An 18,003-nucleotide genomic window follows, 5' to 3' on the forward strand; every position below is an offset into this window, starting at 1 on the left:
CCAAAGCTGTAGTGTGACAGGTTGCTGTGCACTGTTGTGCATTATCACTTTGATTAATCTGTCAGGAATGTGGCGAATCTAGAGAATTGTTTTATTCAATTGTGGGTGTTCCTATGAGAGATGTGCCCAGGGCGCACCGCACCAGAAGAAATGAGAATCACCATCTCAGGTGCGTCTGGCGGAGGTGGGTGTTCACCCAAGGCGTAACACAAGTCAGGCCAACCGTGTATAAAAACATATGACTCCACACACCCCAGTTATTCTACCAACAGCTACTGAACAGTTCACACACTCCAGATCTCTGAGCATTCAGAGAAATTCCAGAGAGGAGGATGCTGCAGGGTGCAAATGCTGTCACACTGTATAACACAGCAACACCCATCACAACTAATCCACACGCTCAGTTACAAACTGATTCTTGATATTCTTGGAAGATTTATTGGCCAAAAAGATGTTCCAGGAATATCAGGAATGTCAAGCCCATTTAAGAACTACATTCAGATGCATTACGTCACATAAAGAATATCAGGAATGTGGCAGAAACAAACTCAGGAAGTCATTGTGCTAATGTGTAAATGCACCTTTAAGCAACTGCCGATGTCGGATAATATTGCAACAAGAGGAGTGGAGGATTTAGTGAACTGTAAATCTCTTCCTGTATTTCTGTCTCTGTCTCTCTTTGTGTGTAAATAATTTGATAGTTGGTTTTACACTTACTTTTTTCAAGAGTGATTTTTCACGTGACCATCTAAACAAATCCCAGCCTTAAATTATTACTTCAATCACCTTGACTACTACCACTCATAATAATAATGATAATAACAAAATAGTAATAGTAATAATGGTCACATCAGCTAAAACATCTTCAATTAAAACAACTTTTGCTGACATAGTGCAAAAAAACTGCAACTTTTTTGGCTCTTGGTTTAACATGCTGGTCTGATGTTGGTCCTGGGGGCATAACTGAGGAACCCTGTCCTATGATATTTAAAGGGTGGGGCAGGGGAACCTCAGGGTTGATCTTAAATATGCAGTGTTCAGAAGAGGTCTAATGTGTTCAGAGAAGGTCTAACGTGTTCAGAGAAGATCTGACATGTCCAGAGGAGGTCTAACGTGTTCAGAGAAGATCTGACATGTTCACATGTGTCTTCAGGGTGAAGTTGGTTTACCAGGTCCCCCAGGAATAGATGGAGAAAAGGTAAACCCTTTTTTGTGTAGCATTTGGCCCAGAGACTTGAATCATGACTTTTCACTGCTGTTTCTTCATTGTGATGTTAATAGGGACCCAGAGGGAAGCCTGGGGACCCTGGTCCTTCAGGTCCAGCTGGCCCTGAAGGTCTTAGAGGAGAAGGTGGCGTGATGGGCTTCCCCGGACCCAAAGGAGACAAGGGAGCCATGGGTCCATCTGGATCACCTGTGAGTGCTTGAGCCAACCACAACACGTCACCCCAGTGGCTTCTCTGACCAAGTCCCACATCAGTGGTTATGAAAGGGAAGGCTGGGGTTTTTCCAGTTGCCTTCTTATCATGCAACTAAAGACAGAAAAAAACCCCAAAGAAAGACACTAGCTCAGCCTTCAACCCACATCTCAGTGGGCTTCCAGCCATTTGCAGCTCATTGCTTCTGTCAGGGTTAGTGGAACTCAATTGCACGGCAGACAACAATCTCAGTTCAAAAGTATTTAATATCAAAACATCGGCAGAAGTGAAGTCAGGCAGTCCAAGGTCAAAACCAGCACAGGCAATAGAGTAGGAAATCTAGGAGGAGAAGTTGGGCAGACAGGAGGTCAGGACACAAGCAACACAAGGAAAAATGGCAGGCATGACTGGTGTGAGAACACAGACAAACTGGCAACCAGAGCTACAAGAGAGGGGAACTAAATAAAAACACTAATGACAATTACAAACAGCTGTGACCAGGAGGAATAAGCAGGAGAGCAGAGGGGCGGAGCTAAGGGGAACACAGGAAGGGAGGAGTGAAAACTCTCAGGAGGGGAGGGGTGAGTGAGAGCAGGATCATGACAGTTCCCCCCCCTCAAGGGCCGGCTCCTGACGGCCCAGGCAGGTCCGGGTGGGTGTCGTAGAACTCCTGGATGAGGGAAGGGTTATGAATGTTACTTGCCGGGACCCATGAGCACTCCTCAGGCCCATATCCCTCCCAATCCACAAGGAATTGGCTATCCCTCCCACGACGCCGGACCGCCAGGAGCTTGAGGACCGCATAAACTGTCTCGCCATTGTCCAGTATCCAGGTGGGTGGAGAGGGTTTTGAGGTGGGGACCAGGGGGCTCGGCGGTGGGTTTGATGTAGGAAACATGGAAAGAGGGATGGATCCGGATTTTCTTGGGGAGTTGGAGACGAACGGCCACGGGGTTGATTACTTTGGAAATGGGAAAAGGGCCAAGGTATCGTGGGGTTAAGCTGTGTGATGGTCCCTGGACTCGGAGGTTCCATGTGGAATGCCACACTTGCTATCCTGGCCGGTTGGTTGGTGCCTGTGAGCGACAACGGTCAGTGTAGATCTTATGAGACACCGCCACTCGGAGAAGACGCTGGCGGGCTTGGATCCAGACCCTGCAGCACCTCCAAACCAGGGCAGCCGCCGAGGGAACATGAACCTCCTTCTCCAGGGCTGGGAAGAGTGGGGGCATAAAACACAATGAAAGGATGAGAGTCCAGTAGATGCAGAGGGAAGAGAGTTGTGTGCATATTCCACCCAGATGATGTTTTTGGACCAGGAGATGAAGGCCAGTCTCCAGGACCAAGTTGAAACGCTCTGTCTGTCCATTAGACTGAGGGTGGTAGCCAGAGGAGAGAGTCGGGGAGGCTCCAATGAGAGCACAGAACTCCTTCCAGAAATGAGAAGTAAACTGGGGGTCCCGATCTGAAACCAGATCCTGAGGGAGAGCATGAAGGAGGACTAATTCAGCGGTCTCTTTGGCAGAGGGTAGTTTAGTGAGGAGAATGAAATGAGCCATCTTAGAAAAACGGTCAACTACAGTGAGGACGGTGGTTTTACCATGGTATACGGGAAGTCCAGTGACAAAATCCAAAGCGATGTGGGACCAGGGACTTGAAAGGACAGACAGAGGGAGGAGATTTCCCGCAGGGGGTGAATTACCGAAGAGCACTCAAGGCAGGCTGCCACATACTTCGTGACATCCATTTGGGCTACCAAAAGCGTTGTTGGACCGAGGCCAATGTCCAAGTGACCCCTGGGTGGAACCCCAACCTAGAAGCGTGAGCCCATTGGAGGACCTGGGAATGGAGCTCTCATGGAACAAACAAGTGGTTATCAGGGATATTATCGGGTACCTTCTGTTCCACGAGAGCATCCGACACTTGCTGCTCCACTTCCCAAAGGACAGCCCCAATGATCTTGGCTGAGGGGATAACAGACTCAAAGGCTCCCGGCAGACTACCCTTCTTCATAGATCCGAGAGAGCGCATCAGGTTGACGTTCTTCTCTCCCGTTCTGAAGGTCAGAGAGAAGTTAAAGCATGCAAAAAACAAACTCCAGTGGGCTTGGAGTTTCATTTAACCTCTTCGCTGTTCTGAGATATTCGAGATTTTTGTGGTCTGTCCACACGATGAAGAGTTGGGTAGGGCCCTCAAGTCAATGCCGCCATTCCTCAAGGGCAAAATTGATGACCAGCAGCTCCCTGTCTCGCACACAGTAGTTCCTCTCGGCATCTGAAAGGCAACAAGAAAAAAAACGCACATGGGTGAAGACCTCTATCTGGAACAGACCTCACAACTCAGACCCGTCACAACAGGATTGCCCCCACGCCCAAATGGGAGGCATCGACCTCCACCACAAAGTGCCTCTCGGGATCTGGTTGAACGAGAATGGGGGCCAAGCAAAAAAACTGTCCGGAGGTTCTTGAAGGCTTGGTCAACCCAGGGGTCCATGAGAATGGAGAAACAGTGGAGGTGAGTGTCTGCAATGGGGCTGCAAACATACTGAAATCCTTAACGAACTTCCTGTAAAAATTGCCGAAGCCAAGGAAGTGCTGTAGTTGTTTGCGGTTCTCTGGAGTGGGCCATGAGACCACAGCGCTGACCTTGGCAGGGTCCATCCGGATGTGTCCTGGGGAAATGATCAGACTGAGAAATGATGTTGAGGGAACGTGAAACTCACATTTCCCAGCTTTAATAAAGAGGTTGTTCTCCAGGAGGCGAGAGAGGACCAGTTTCATATGCTGGATGTGAGTCTCCTCATCTGGGGAAGACACAAGAATGTCATCCAGGTACAAAAAAACAATAGCAGTTGAGGAAATACCTGAGGACATCGTTGATTAAGACCTGAAAAGTGGCACGTGCGTTACACAGTCTAAAGGGCATAACAAAGTACCGTATTTTCCGCCCTATAAGGCGCACCTAAATACCTCAAATTTTCTCCAAAGCTGCCAGTGCGCCTTATCACCCAGTGCGCCTTATATATGGAAGAATTGCGCTACTTGAGACTGCTATTTGCCAGCTGAACACCCAGAAGCTTTTATTTTGACAACTCTAACTTCGCTACCGGAGCTTCAGAGCGGACCACACTCCACACAACACCTTCATCACTCATGGTTGCACACCAACATTCTAACAAACCAAAATAAACTAGATGAAATAATTACTCCCTAAACTGGGGAACAAAAACACAGCATAAACACAATCAACACACACACAAGCCCAACAAAAACCCACAATAACCTCCAACAACACAAAATTTGTCGCTGCAAGGCATGATGGGACATCCTGAGCTCCTCAGTGCAGCCGATAGAAACTCCCATAATTCATTGCAGCTGTTTGTGGTGTTTTAAATGCAATTATTGGGGGTTATATTTGGTTTGTGGTGTCGGTAATAATTGTGTTGTGTTGTGTTTTTGTTGCTTACTTCACGTAGTTTAGTTTATTATCATTATTATTACTGGTAGTTGTAAGTTGTCAACCAGCAGTGAAGAAGGTTTTGTGTGTAGTGTCGTCCTGGCATAGGCTGCAGGTAGGACTATCAAAATAAAGTGTGTGCAGCTCTCTGGGTGTTACAATCAGTGGAAAATGTAACTTAATGGCTTTGAGCTGTCAAGGTTGCCGACCACTGGTCTATTCCATGCGCCTTATAGGGCGGTGCGCCTTATATATGAACAAAGTTGTAAATTATGTCAATTAATGTAGGTGAGCCTTATAGTCCGGTGCGCCTTATAGGGCAGAAAATATGGTACTCATAGTGGCCAGAGGAGGTATTGAAGGCTGTCTTCCACTCATCACCCTCAAGTATGCGAACCAAATGGTACGCATTCCTAAGGTCAAGTTTGGAAAAACAGTTGGCATCTTTGAGGAGCTCAAACACAGATGTCAAAAGTGGCAGAGGATAGAGGTTATTAACAGATATGCTGTTTGGGGGCTCGATAATCAATACAAGTCCTCCTGTGCCTGTGTACACACACGAGGACTGTAACAACTTTTTGTCATTTTTTGTGAACAAAGTTCAAGACATTAGGGCCAGTGTTAAAGTTCCCCTAACCAGTGCTTGTTCTACTGAGTTGTCCCCGGTGTCGTCTTGGTCGTCTTTCACTCCTGTTAGCCTACAGGACGTTAAGACCTTGACAGGAAATATGAAACCGTCTTCAAGCCCCGCTGACATTGTCCCGACACCCCTGTTGTTGAAAATGCTTGACACCATCGGCCCCTGTGTGGTAAAAATCATGAACCTGTCGCTTGCATCTGGCTCTGTCCCCAGCTATTTTAAACATGCTGTGGTAAACCCCATCCTTAAAAAGCCAAACCTTGACCCTTCAGAACCTAAAAACTACAGGCCCATATCTAAACTGCCATTTATTTCCAAAATTCTGGAAAAAGTCGTGGCCTGCCAGCTGACCTCCTTTATGGAGCAGCACAACTTGTTCCACGCTTTTCAGTCAGGTTTCCGTAAACTCCACTCCACTGAAACTGCTCTTATAAAAGTCTCAAGTGACGTGTTGATGGCAGCAGACTCTGGCCGCTACACAGTTCTAGTACTTCTAGATTTGACTCTGGCCGCTACACAGTTCTAGTACTTCTAGATTTGACTCTGGCCGCTACACAGTTCTAGCACTTCTCGATCTGACCTCTGCTTTTGACACTGTGGATCACAGTTTACTGATCAACCGGCTTCATAATGAGATGGGACTTTCTGGTTCTGTCCTCCAGTGGTTCTCCTCGTATATTCAAGACCGAACTTTTAACGTCGCTGTTAACAATGTACAGTCTGATGTGACAAACTTGTCCTGCGGAGTGGCACAAGGGTCAGTTTTGGGCCCTATTTTGTTTTTACTGTACATTTTGCCACTTGGTCAAATTATTGGTTGCTTCAAGGACGTATCTTATCATTTCTATGCTGACGATGTCCAGCTGTATTGTTCTTTTAATGATGCTGAGTTCCATCATCTGCAAATGTTCTTAGAGTGTGTTTCCTCCATCAAAGACTGGCTGGCCACAAATTATTTACAGATAAATTCAAGCAAGACTGAAACGCTGATCTTTGCTCCAGACCACAAGATCCCGCTGATTAAACAGACCTTGGCTCTCTGGGCTCCTCTGTCAAATCCAGCCTCAGAAACCTGGGGGTTGTGTTTGACCAGGCCATGTCTTTGGAGACACACTCAAAACAGCTTGTGCCAAATTGCTTTTTCCACCTAAGGAACATCTCGAAAATTCGCAAAATGCTGACAAAAAAAGACCTGGAATTAATTATTCATGCTTTTATATCCACAAGACTTGATTACTGCAACTCTGTTTTTACCTGTCTAAATAAGTCAGCTCTAAACAAACTGCAAATCGTTCAGAATTCTGCTGCAAGACTTCTAACAGGTGCACCTCGAAGGTCTCACATCACGCCAGTCTTATCGGCTCTCCATTGGCTTCCTGTAAAATTCAGGATTGATTTTAAAGTCCTAGTGCTGACTTTCAGAGCCTTAAACGGTCTGGCCCCTCAGTACATCCTGGACCTTTTGAAGCCGTACTCCTCTGGCCGTACTCTTCGGTCGTCTGGCCAGAACCTGCTTGTGGTCCCTAAGACCCATTATAAGACCCGAGGGGACCAGTCTTTTCAGTCTGTTGCCCCTCGACTGTGGAACGCTCTGCCCCTGTCTCTGCGCCTGGCGGACTCTGTTGTCTCTTTTAAGAAGGATCTGAAAACATGTTTATTTAGGAGAGCTTTTGGTTGATGGGTTTTTCACTAGTGTCACTTTAATTTTACACATGTATATACATTTTATATTGTTGTTTTTACCATGTTCTCCTGTACAGCACTTTGTGATTTTTATCTGTGAAAAGCGCTTTATAAATAAATGTTACTTACTTACTTACTTACTTACAAGGTCTCAAAGACCCATCCTTTTTCGAGATGAAGAAAAACTCAGCTCTTGCGGGTGAAGAAGATGGCCTGATAATACCTGTTTCCAGGGAGACCTTGATGTAGTCGTCCATTGCCTGCTGCTCCGGCTTTGACAGAGAGTAAAGACAGCCATGAGGAATTAGAGCGCCAGGCTGCAGGTTGGTGGGGACTTAAATAGGTGGAAGCTGGTGGACTCGGAATGACCATCGGGAAACCTAACCTGTACTGGCTGAGAGGTCCGAGTAGTCCGGGACAAGAGATGTCCATCCAGGGCGCTCACCTCAATGGGCGGGTTGAGGGGGAATGTCTTCAATTGGAGTCTCTCAGCCAGCTGCAAGTGCATGAGGTTAGCGTCAGCCCCAGAGTCCACCAGCACTTCCACCTGCAGGGAGACACCAAGAGTCGAGAGGTTAAAAGAGAACACAGGATGCTAGGAGTCTTTAAAATCTGAGATCGAATTAAGTGACCTCGGCACACCATCTGAAGATTTGCCTCACATCAGACAGTTGGTGAGGCGGTGCCCAGGTTGACCACAGTAAATGCAGAGCCGGAATCTGAACCGTCTGTCACGCTCCTCGGGTTAGATGCGTCCGGTCCAGCTGCATAGGTTCCTCTGTGCAGGAGGAGGATGCTGAGGCCGGAAGAACAGAAGGCAGCCGACGAGTGGGCAATGGTGGTCGTCCATGAACTGATGCCGGAGCTCGCGGATCTCTCCTCCTTGAGTTCTGAGACGCACACCCCCAGTCAGCCAAATGCCGCTCCATTCGGATCGCTAGTGCCACCAACTCTTCCAGACTGTCAGGTAGCTCACGAGAGAGCAAAAGAGTCTTCAAACTAGGAGACAGTCCAAACAAGAAGGCACCATAAAAAGCCTCAGGGTTCCAGTTGCTGTCAACAGCAACGGCGTGGAAAGAGATGGCATAATCAGCCACTGACAAAGATCCCTGTTGCATCGTCATGATCCGTGGGTCCATGAGTGCCTTGAGGAAGGCGGCCGCAGTGGGGCATGTAACTTCCCGGTTAGTTCACTCAGCCGCAGCCCACGTCGCTGCTTGTCCACCCAGGTGGGAAATAATGAAGGCCACCATCACTCGTTCTGTAGGAAAGCAGCTGCCTGGAGCTCGAAATGTAGCTCACACTAGGTAACTGCCGTAGCATCTGCGTTTCACCCAAAAAACATGGCAGAGGAGCCAGTGGAACCGGCGACGGAGGTATGGCAGGCAGTATGGGGTTCTAGGTCTGTGGTAGGTTCCTCACCTGTGCCGAGAGGGTGTTTAGCTCTGCGCCAAGGGCGAGAGGACATGATCACTCAGTGCAATGTGCTGCTGAAGTTGAGCATTCAGGAAATGGAGATCTTATGGAGCCTCTGGTGGTTCAGCTTGCTCTTGTCTGCCACCTAAGTCCATGGCCAGTTTGTACTGTCAGGGTTAGTGGAACTCAATTGCATGGCAGACAAGAAGCTCACTTCAAAAGTGTTTAATATCAAAACATTTGCAGAAGCGAAGTCAGGCAGTCCAAGGTCAAAACCAGCACAGGCGATAGAGAAGGCAATCCAGGAGGAGAAGTTGGGCAGGATTACTATTGCAACAACACATCATCAGTAGGGTAAAACTAACCTGTCTCACGACGGTCTAAACCCAGCTCACGTTCTCTATTAGTCGGTGAACACAAAGGCAGCATGAGGAAGAACATGTAAGTCGTGTTCTCACTGGTGTGAGAACACGACTGGTGTTCTCACACCAGGCGTACCAGACGGGTGCGACTGGTGTGAGAACCAGTCGTACCCAAGATGGCGCCGGTGTGTCTGGTACGCCGCTTGGCTCTGCTCAGTTTTATTTGTTTTATGCTGATTTTAACTTCTGTCACAAGGACCATCGACTCACTGCTGGTGTATAATCGTCAAGTACTACTAAAAATAAAATGAACGATGCAATCCTGTACAATTCGTGATGCAAACAACAAGTGGAATTCATTCTGCCTGGCCGACCTGCCTGAGCACCTCATCCGGGTGAATGCACCGCTTCCCAGGAAACGCAAACGCCGAGGAGTGCGATCTGGTCGGCTGGTGAAGCTGAAAGCCTGGCTGGCTCTTTCTCCCAGCGCGGTGTGGTCCTCGGATCCTCCACGGGACTACAGAGACTGCTTTCGCCGTTATGTCTCGCGACGGACACTCGCTCCTGTTGGCACTTGGTTGGTGCCCATTCTCGGACACCGGGAGGATTTCTGCGCGCTGCGCCCTCACTGCTCTTCTTTCCGGGGCTCTGGCGGTGTGTCCCCGGCTAACCTCAGGCCGCTGAGCCGGGCAGCTCACGCGGCTACCACAGCTTCAACGAGGTGCGCACTGGTGAACGCGAGGTCTGTGGTGAATAAGACTTTCATCCTGCAGGACTTCTTCACATCGCGCACTTTGGATGTACTTTTTTTAACAGAGACTTGGATCAACACCGGTGACTCCACCGCTTTCTCAGAGCTACTACCTCCAGACTGTACTTTCATCAACGCACCGAGGACCACCGGTCGTGGCGGAGATATAGCTACCATTTTAAAGAACTGTTGTGATCACAAAGTGGTATCTGAGTGGTCCTTTTCTTCATTTGAACTGAGCTACGCCAGACTGACCCAGTACTGTGCGCTGTCGTCTACAGACCACCGAAGCACAAGGATTTTATGAGAGACTTTTATGAATTCATTGCTTGTGTGCTCACGCAATGACAGGGTTTTAATTGTCGGAGATTTTAATGTGCACGTATGCTGTCCCTCTAAGCCAATGGCCAGCCAGTTTTTGGACTTGGTGGAAGCTTTTAATTTGACACAGCACGTCACTGACCCAACACAAGTGCACGGGCACACGTTGGACCTTGTGTTGTCTTGTTGTTTTACTGTTGACCATGTCCTTGTCGGAGATGCCGTGTTCTCTGACCACAGCCCTGTCACGTTTGATTTTATTTTGGACTTGGAGGTGAAGCTGTCTCCCGTGCGTCATGGTCGTGTTATCAAGCCGGACACGGCTGTTGCTTTTTCTCCTCCTTTCACTGCATCGGCACTGGATCTTCAAAACTCCGCTGCATTTATGGACACGGAGCAATTGATGAACTCTTTTATTTCCACCTGCTCTGAAGTCCTGGACAGTGTTGCTCCACTTAAAGCCATTTGTCCCAAGCCAAAGCAGGAACCGTGGCTCAATGACACTACGCACGCAGCTCGACGTGAGTGTCGGAGGGCGGAGCGTAGGTGGAAGAAGGATCGTTTGGAGGTTTCGCACCAGATTCTTGAAAAGGGCTGGAGAAATTATCAGAGTGCTGTTAAAACTGAAAAAATTAAATATTTCTCAGACTTGATTTTGAATAATATCAGTAAGCCTCGAGTTCTTTTTAAAACTATTGGTTCTGTTTTTAATCCGAGTCCGTCCACTTCATTGGAGATGTCAAAGAAAACGTGTGAACAATTCCTCTCCTTTTTTAATGAGAAGGTTGCTGCTATTAGGGCCAACATACCTCCCTCTTCATTGTGGTGTTCTTTATCCACTCAGTGCTCAGCTGTTTTCTGTCAGTTTGAGTCTGTGCCACTGTCTGTGCTCACAGGTATAGTTTCTAAACTAAAACCTTCCTCCTGTCTCACAGACCCAGTCCCTCCTCAGGTATAGTTTCTAAACTAAAACCTTCCTCCTGTCTCACAGACCCAGTCCCTCCTCAGGTATAGTTTCTAAACTAAAACCTTCCTCCTGTCTCACAGACCCAGTCCCTCCTCAGGTATAGTTTCTAAACTAAAACCTTCCTCCTATCCCACAGACCCAGTCCCACCTCGCTTTTTTAAAGAGGTTTGTGGCACCATTGGCTCTTCTGTTAGGGAGATCATCAACAGCAGCCTGGCTTCTGGCATAGTGCCCTCCTTTTGTAAGAAAGCTGTTGTAGAGCCTTTGATTAAAAAACCTGGCCTTGACCCTGCAGATTTAGCAAATTATCACCCAATCTCTAAATTACCTTTGGTGTCTAAAATTTTAGAGAAATGTGTTTTTGCACAGTTGCAACCTGTTTTAGATGCAAATGGAACCTTAGACCCGTTTCAGTCAGGTTACAAAGCTTTGCACAGTACTGAATCTGCACTTTTAAAGGTTTTTAATGACTGATTCTGGAGGCTCTGCCATTTTAGTGCTTCTAGACCTCACGGCTGCTTTTGACACAGTCGACCACACGACTCTTTTAAACCGCCGAAGAGATTGTGTGGGTGTCAGGGGGACCGCGTTGGAGTGGTTTAAGTCCTACCTGTCGGGGACTACGATCCTCCACCTCTTCTTCTGCCCCGCTTGACTGTGGAGTCCCCCAGGGATCTATCCTGGGACCCATTCTTTTTGCCTTGTATCTCCTCCCACTTGGAGAGATTTTTAAGAAGCATGGCATGTCTTACCACTTTTATGCAGATGACTGCCAAATTTATATGCCCATTGCCAAGAATGACCACAGCCCCCTGACACCCCTGCTCCACTGTCTAGGTGACATTAAGGCTTGGTTAGCCCAGAATTTTTTAAAACTGAATGAGGGAAAAACTGAAATGATGGTATTTGGATCAGCCCTCACGGACTTGGGATCACTCGGAAATGATTTGCATCCCAAAGTCACCAGCCTTGGCGTCACCATAGACAGTGATTTTAGATTTGATAAACAGATAAATGGTGTTTTAAAATCGGGCTTTTATCATCTTCGACTTTTATCCAAGGTTAAGCCGTTTTTATCTTTTAATCTTTTTGAGCAAGTCGTGCACGCTTTTATTTCTTCTCGTCTGGACGACTGCAACGCACTTTATTCTGGCATTAGCCACAAAGCACTTTATTCGGGCATTAGCCACAAAGCACTTTATTCTGGCATTAGCCACAAAGCACTTTATTCTGGCATTAGCCACAAAGCACTTTATTCTGGCGTTAGCCACAAAGCACTTTCCCACTTGACGTTTGTCCAGAACGCTGTGGCCCGACTTTTAACAGGGACCAAAAAACGAGAACACATTACCCCTATCCTAGCATCTTTGCACTGGCTCCCTGTTAATTTTAGAATTGATTTTTAAATTTTGTTGTTTGTTTTTAAAGCTTTGAATGGACTGGCCCCTCAGTACATTACTGATCTCATTCAAATTTACCAACCCCCCCACGCTGTGAGGTCTGAGGGCCAGTTCCAGCTCGTGGGTCCAAAGACCAAGTGCAAAACAAGAGGGGAGAGAGCGTTCTCCGTTGTCGGCCCTAAGCTGTGGAACGCTCTGCCCCTCCACGTCCCGACAGCCCCCCCACTGTGGACTGTTTTAAATCACGTCTTAAAACCCACTTTTATTCTCAGGCTTTTAACGCCGCGTGAGCCGTGTGGTCTCCTGTGGTTTATTTATTTATTTATTTATTTGATTATTCTTATTTATTTTATTGCTTTTTAAGCGTCTTTATATTTTTATTTATTCCTTTTAATTGCTTTATTCTTATTTGTAGTTTCTTAATGTGTTTGTAGTTTTTAATCTGTTTTTATTTTTATTTTATGGTTTTATACTTATTCAGTGTTGGACTGTTTAGATTTGTTTTTATGTGCAGTATGTGAAGCACTTTGGAAACGCTTCGTTGATAAAATGTGCTATATAAATAAAGTGGATTGGATTGGATTGAGAACTCAGACGAACTGGCAACCAGAGCTACAAGAGAGGGGAAGTAAATACAAACATTAATGACAATTGCCAACAGCTATGACCATGAGGAGGAAGTAGGAGAACACAGGGGCGGAGCTAAGGGGAACACAGGAGAGGAGGAGTGAAAACTCTCAGGAAGGGAGGAGTGAGTGAGAGCAGGATCATGACAGCTTCTTTGACAGTGTGCACAAGATATTGTCTTTTCATTTCAAATCCTCTTTCTTTTTTTCTGTCTCTGATATTTCTGTTGGTCTATTAGAAAATAGATCAATAATATGTTTTGAAAGAAGGGGTGTTTTTGAATTTTATAATTGACATTAGAAAACAGACCTTCAAATGCTTGTGCGCACCAGAACCATGATGTTGGGTTCCATTGGAGGCAGTGGTAGTCTATCCTAGTTTGCCACTATCCTGGATCTGCTCAGAGATTGTCTCATGTATTAGCACATTGAATGTGTAGGAGCATCATTTGCAGGTGATATTTAGATCAATTAGAGTTATAAATTCCCAGAGCAGGAGTTTGGTTCGCATTGCCGGCAGTGAGTCAGACCTGTTCCCAGTGCACGTTGGCCTCCAGCAGGACTGTCCTTTATCACCGGTTCTGTTCATTACTTATATGGACAGAATTTCTAGGCACCGCCGGGGGCCGGAGGGGGTCCAGTTTGGGGACCACAGGATCTCATCTCTGCTATTTGCGGATGATGTGGTTCTGTTGGCCCCATCAAGCCTGGATCTCCAACGTGCACTGACACGGTTCGCAGCCGAGTGTGAAGCAGCTGGGATGAAGATCAGCACCTCTAAATCCGAGGCCATGGTTCTCGACTGGAAAAAGGTGTCTTGCCCAATCCAGGTCGGTGGAGTGCCCTTGTCCCAAGTGGAGGAGTTCAAGTATCTTGGGGTCTTGTTCACGAGTGGGGGAAAGATGGAGCGTGAGATCGACAGGCGGATCGGTGCAGCGTCTGCAGTTATGTGGACGTTGTATCGGTCCGTCGTGGTGAAGAAGGAGCTGAGCCAAAAAGCGAAGCTCTCGATTTACCGGTCGATCTTCGTTCCTACCCTCACCTATGGTCATGAACTATGGGTCATGACCGAAAGAACCAGATCCCGGATACAAGCGGCTGAAATGAGCTTCCTCCGTAGGGTGGCTGGGCGTACCCTTAGAGATAGGGTGAGGAGCTCAGTCACCCTTAGAGATAGGGGAGGAGCTCAGTCACCCTTAGAGATAGGGGGAGGAGCTCAGTCACCCTTAGAGATAGGGCGAGGAGCTCAGTCACTCTTAGAGATAGGGTGAGGGGCTCAGTCACCCTTAGATATAGGGTGAGGAGCTCAGTCACTCTTAGAGATAGGGTGAGGGGCTCAGTCACCCTTAGATATAGGGTGAGGAGCTCAGTCACTCTTAGAGATAGGGTGAGGGGCTCAGTCACCCTTAGATATAGGGTGAGGAGCTCAGTCACTCTTAGAGATAGGGTGAGGAGCTCAGTCACTCTTAGAGATAGGGTGAGGAGCTCAGTCACCTTAGAGATAGGGGAGGAGCTACATCACCCTTAGAGATAGGGTCAGGAGCTACGTCACCCTTAGAGATAGGGTCAGGAGCTACGTCACCCTTAGAGATAGGGTGAGGAGCTCAGTCACCCTTAGAGATAGGGTGAGGAGCTACGTCACCCTTAGAGATAGGGTGAGGAGCTCAGTCACCCTTAGAGATAGGGTGAGGAGCTACGTCACCCTTAGAGATAGGGTGAGGAGCTCAGTCACTCTTAGAGATAGGGTGAGGAGCTCAGTCACCTTAGAGATAGGGTGAGGAGCTCAGTCACCCTTAGAGATAGGGGGAGGAGCTCAGTCACCCTTAGAGATAGGGCGAGGAGCTCAGTCACTCTTAGAGATAGGGTGAGGGGCTCAGTCACCCTTAGATATAGGGTGAGGAGCTCAGTCACTCTTAGAGATAGGGTGAGGGGCTCAGTCACCCTTAGATATAGGGTGAGGAGCTCAGTCACTCTTAGAGATAGGGTGAGGAGCTCAGTCACCCTTAGAGATAGGGGAGGAGCTCAGTCACCCTTAGAGATAGGGGGAGGAGCTCAGTCACCCTTAGAGATAGGGCGAGGAGCTCAGTCACTCTTAGAGATAGGGTGAGGGGCTCAGTCACCCTTAGATATAGGGTGAGGAGCTCAGTCACTCTTAGAGATAGGGTGAGGGGCTCAGTCACCCTTAGATATAGGGTGAGGAGCTCAGTCACTCTTAGAGATAGGGTGAGGGGCTCAGTCACCCTTAGATATAGGGTGAGGGGCTCAGTCACCCATAGAGATAGGGTGAGGAGCTCAGTCACCCTTAGAGATAGGGTGAGGGGCTCAGTCACCCTTAGAGATAGGGTGAGGGGCTCAGTCACCCTTAGAGATAGGGTGAGGAGCTCAGTCACCCTTAGAGATAGGGGGAGGAGCTCAGTCACCCTTAGAGATAGGGTGAGGGGCTCAGTCACCCTTAGAGATAGGTGAGGAGCTCAGTCACTCTTAGAGATAGGGTGAGGAGCTCAGTCACTCTTAGAGATAGGGTGAGGAGCTCAGTCACCCTTCGAGATAGGGTGAGGAGCTCAGTCACCCTTCGAGATAGGGTGAGGGGCTCAGTCACCCTTAGAGATAGGGTGAGGAGCTCAGTCACCAGGGAGGAGCTCGGAGTAGAGCCGCTGCTCCTCCACATCCAGAGGAGCCAGATGAGGAGGCTCAGGCATCTATTTCAGATGCCCCCCGGACGCCTCCCTAGGGAGGTGTTCCATCATGTCCCTCCGGTAGGAGGCCTCGGGGCAGACCCAGGACACCTGGAGGGACTATGTCTCTCTATGGCCTGGGAACGCCTTGGGGTTCCACCAGAAGAGCTGGAGGAAGAGTCTGGGGTGAGGGAAGTCTGGGCCACTCTGCTCAGACTGCTGCCTCCGCGACCCGGCCTGGATAAGCGGCAGACAATGGATGGATGGATGGATGGATGGATGGATGGATGGATGGATGGATGGATGGATGGATGGATGGATGGATGGATGGATGGATGGATAGTTATAAAACGTGTTTCACCATGATTGTCACAGCCTTATCTGAGTATATAGGACTTACCAGATATTTATAATTATAAGCCTCTAACAAGCATACAAAGAGTTTATTATCGTCAATAGAGCTCAACAGCAGGTATTATTGTTAACTTATAATGCATAGATATAATGAAGGTTTTATTTTTTAAATGTTAAAACTAATAGTGTGTCCAGTTTAGTTGAAATAAAAATTGGTCTTTTCTTTATTGATTGAGTGGAAATAAAGTCAGCAGTTGCTGAATAAAAAATCTCTGCCCTTGTTGTGACGTCTATCTCCCCTTCCTTGTTCTGTAGGGTTTAGATGGCCCTACGGGTGAAAAAGGGGCAACAGGGTCCCCTGGCCCGATCGGATTACCTGGCACAATGGTACGTACTTGTGCTGCTCAGGCTGCTTGGTACTGGGTGCAGTCTGACCTGGCAAAGGGAACAGTGTAATTTATTACTACCCTACTACTGTTTCAACCTTTTTTCTTCCACTTTGTAGTTTACCTGGCAAGAATTTACATCATCGATTTTATGTTTGTGTGTTGTTGTCATCTAGGGTCACAAAGGTGAACCTGGAAATGGAGGAAGGTCAGAAATGGTGAGAGACTGTCACAAAACACGATTAAAAACCAATGTTCACCAAACTGAGGATCAATGTGTGTGTGGATGTTTCAGATCTATGGACCTCCAGGACCTCCAGGACCAGTCGGTCCAGCAGTGAGTCTGAAGGCCTTTACATGCTATCCGCAGTGCGCGTTTGTGCAGTGGGCAGTGCCATCAAAATCGTCATCCGCCCCTTTATGCAGGGTCCACTGTGACTGTGGTTGAACGCGTGCAGCCCAAAATGTGTGGCCACACGGCCTCTGTGCTGCCGGCTGCGCATGCCTCAGAGCTACTGGCCACTAGTGTGAGGAGATCCTGCGTCTCCCCGTCTCAACAATCACAACTTAAAAGCAAATAAAGAGCCAGAGGCTCAGAACACCTGAGGTCCGTTTCACGAAGCAGGTTTAAGGATTACCCCAGGTTAATTAACACCGAGTTAAGGGAAATGAGGGATTTTCCGTTTCACAAAGGGAGGTAACTCAAACCGGAGGAAGCGGGGTAACTCAAGCCTGTTTCACGAAGCGGTGTAACGTCAACTCCCGGTCAGTTACCATGGCAACAGTCGCTCTAGAACTAACCTGGTCGGGAGCAGGTTTTTGTCAGTGAACACGGAGTTTTGCTCTGGCTCCGCCCCCTTTCAGACGGACACGGGATTTCATTTCCTCATTCAGCGGGGGAGTTTTGGTGAAACAGTTCTGCAGTGCCTTATTCCAGAGGCAAATTAGACGTCAACTTTATTCCCTCAATATGGAATGTGCTTTTGATAATGATCCGATTGATGAAGGCGCAGCATTACTTCGCCGAGAATTTAATATTCGCAGATAATATTCGCATCATCAGACCATAGATGTACTGGCATTTGCAGACACCTTCCTTTTTGAGCGGTACGTTTTACTGCCGAGACCATTATGTACATCCACAGTTTAATCGCTCTGTATATTAGCAACATCACCAGCTGAGCCTTGCCCTGACGTCATAGCAGATATTGTGTGTTGTGCTGCGTTTCCTCGTAAATGGCAGAGCTGTCAGAGACACCATATGTCATCATCACTTCGGGGTCTGATCACCACCACCACCACCACCACCTCCACCACCACCACCATCACCACCACCACCTCCACCACCACCTCCACCACCACCACCACCACCACCACCACCACCACCACCAAATAAAGACATGATGCACAATTCATTTGGTCTTTTTTATTTCCTACAAATACAAGAGCTAGTTTAGTTAATGTAGTTAGTAGTTAGCATAATTCACCTGGGACTGTACACCCACCCTTAACTGGTGCTCCTGTTTTTTCCATCTTCTGGAGCAGGTG

General features: G+C 47.8%; 1 protein-coding gene across 1 annotated transcript in view; it reads left to right on the forward strand.

Moving 5' to 3' along the window:
• The window catches only part of col13a1 (collagen, type XIII, alpha 1), a gene marked incomplete at its 5' end in the record, with an annotated part of 104,760 nt that overhangs the window by 50,700 nt on the left and 36,057 nt on the right, over positions 1–18,003 (forward strand). The window contains 5 exons of the mRNA XM_080521209.1: positions 1,154–1,198; positions 1,282–1,416; positions 16,385–16,456; positions 16,632–16,673; positions 16,751–16,792. Of these exons, the coding sequence (XP_080377335.1) occupies positions 1,154–1,198; positions 1,282–1,416; positions 16,385–16,456; positions 16,632–16,673; positions 16,751–16,792 (336 nt within the window). The remainder of the gene's footprint in view (positions 1–1,153; positions 1,199–1,281; positions 1,417–16,384; positions 16,457–16,631; positions 16,674–16,750; positions 16,793–18,003) is intronic.

This window comes from Blennius ocellaris, assembly GCF_963422515.1.
Source record: "Blennius ocellaris genome assembly, contig: SUPER_13_unloc_1, whole genome shotgun sequence".
In the NCBI taxonomy this organism is placed as follows: Eukaryota; Metazoa; Chordata; class Actinopteri; order Blenniiformes; family Blenniidae; genus Blennius; species Blennius ocellaris.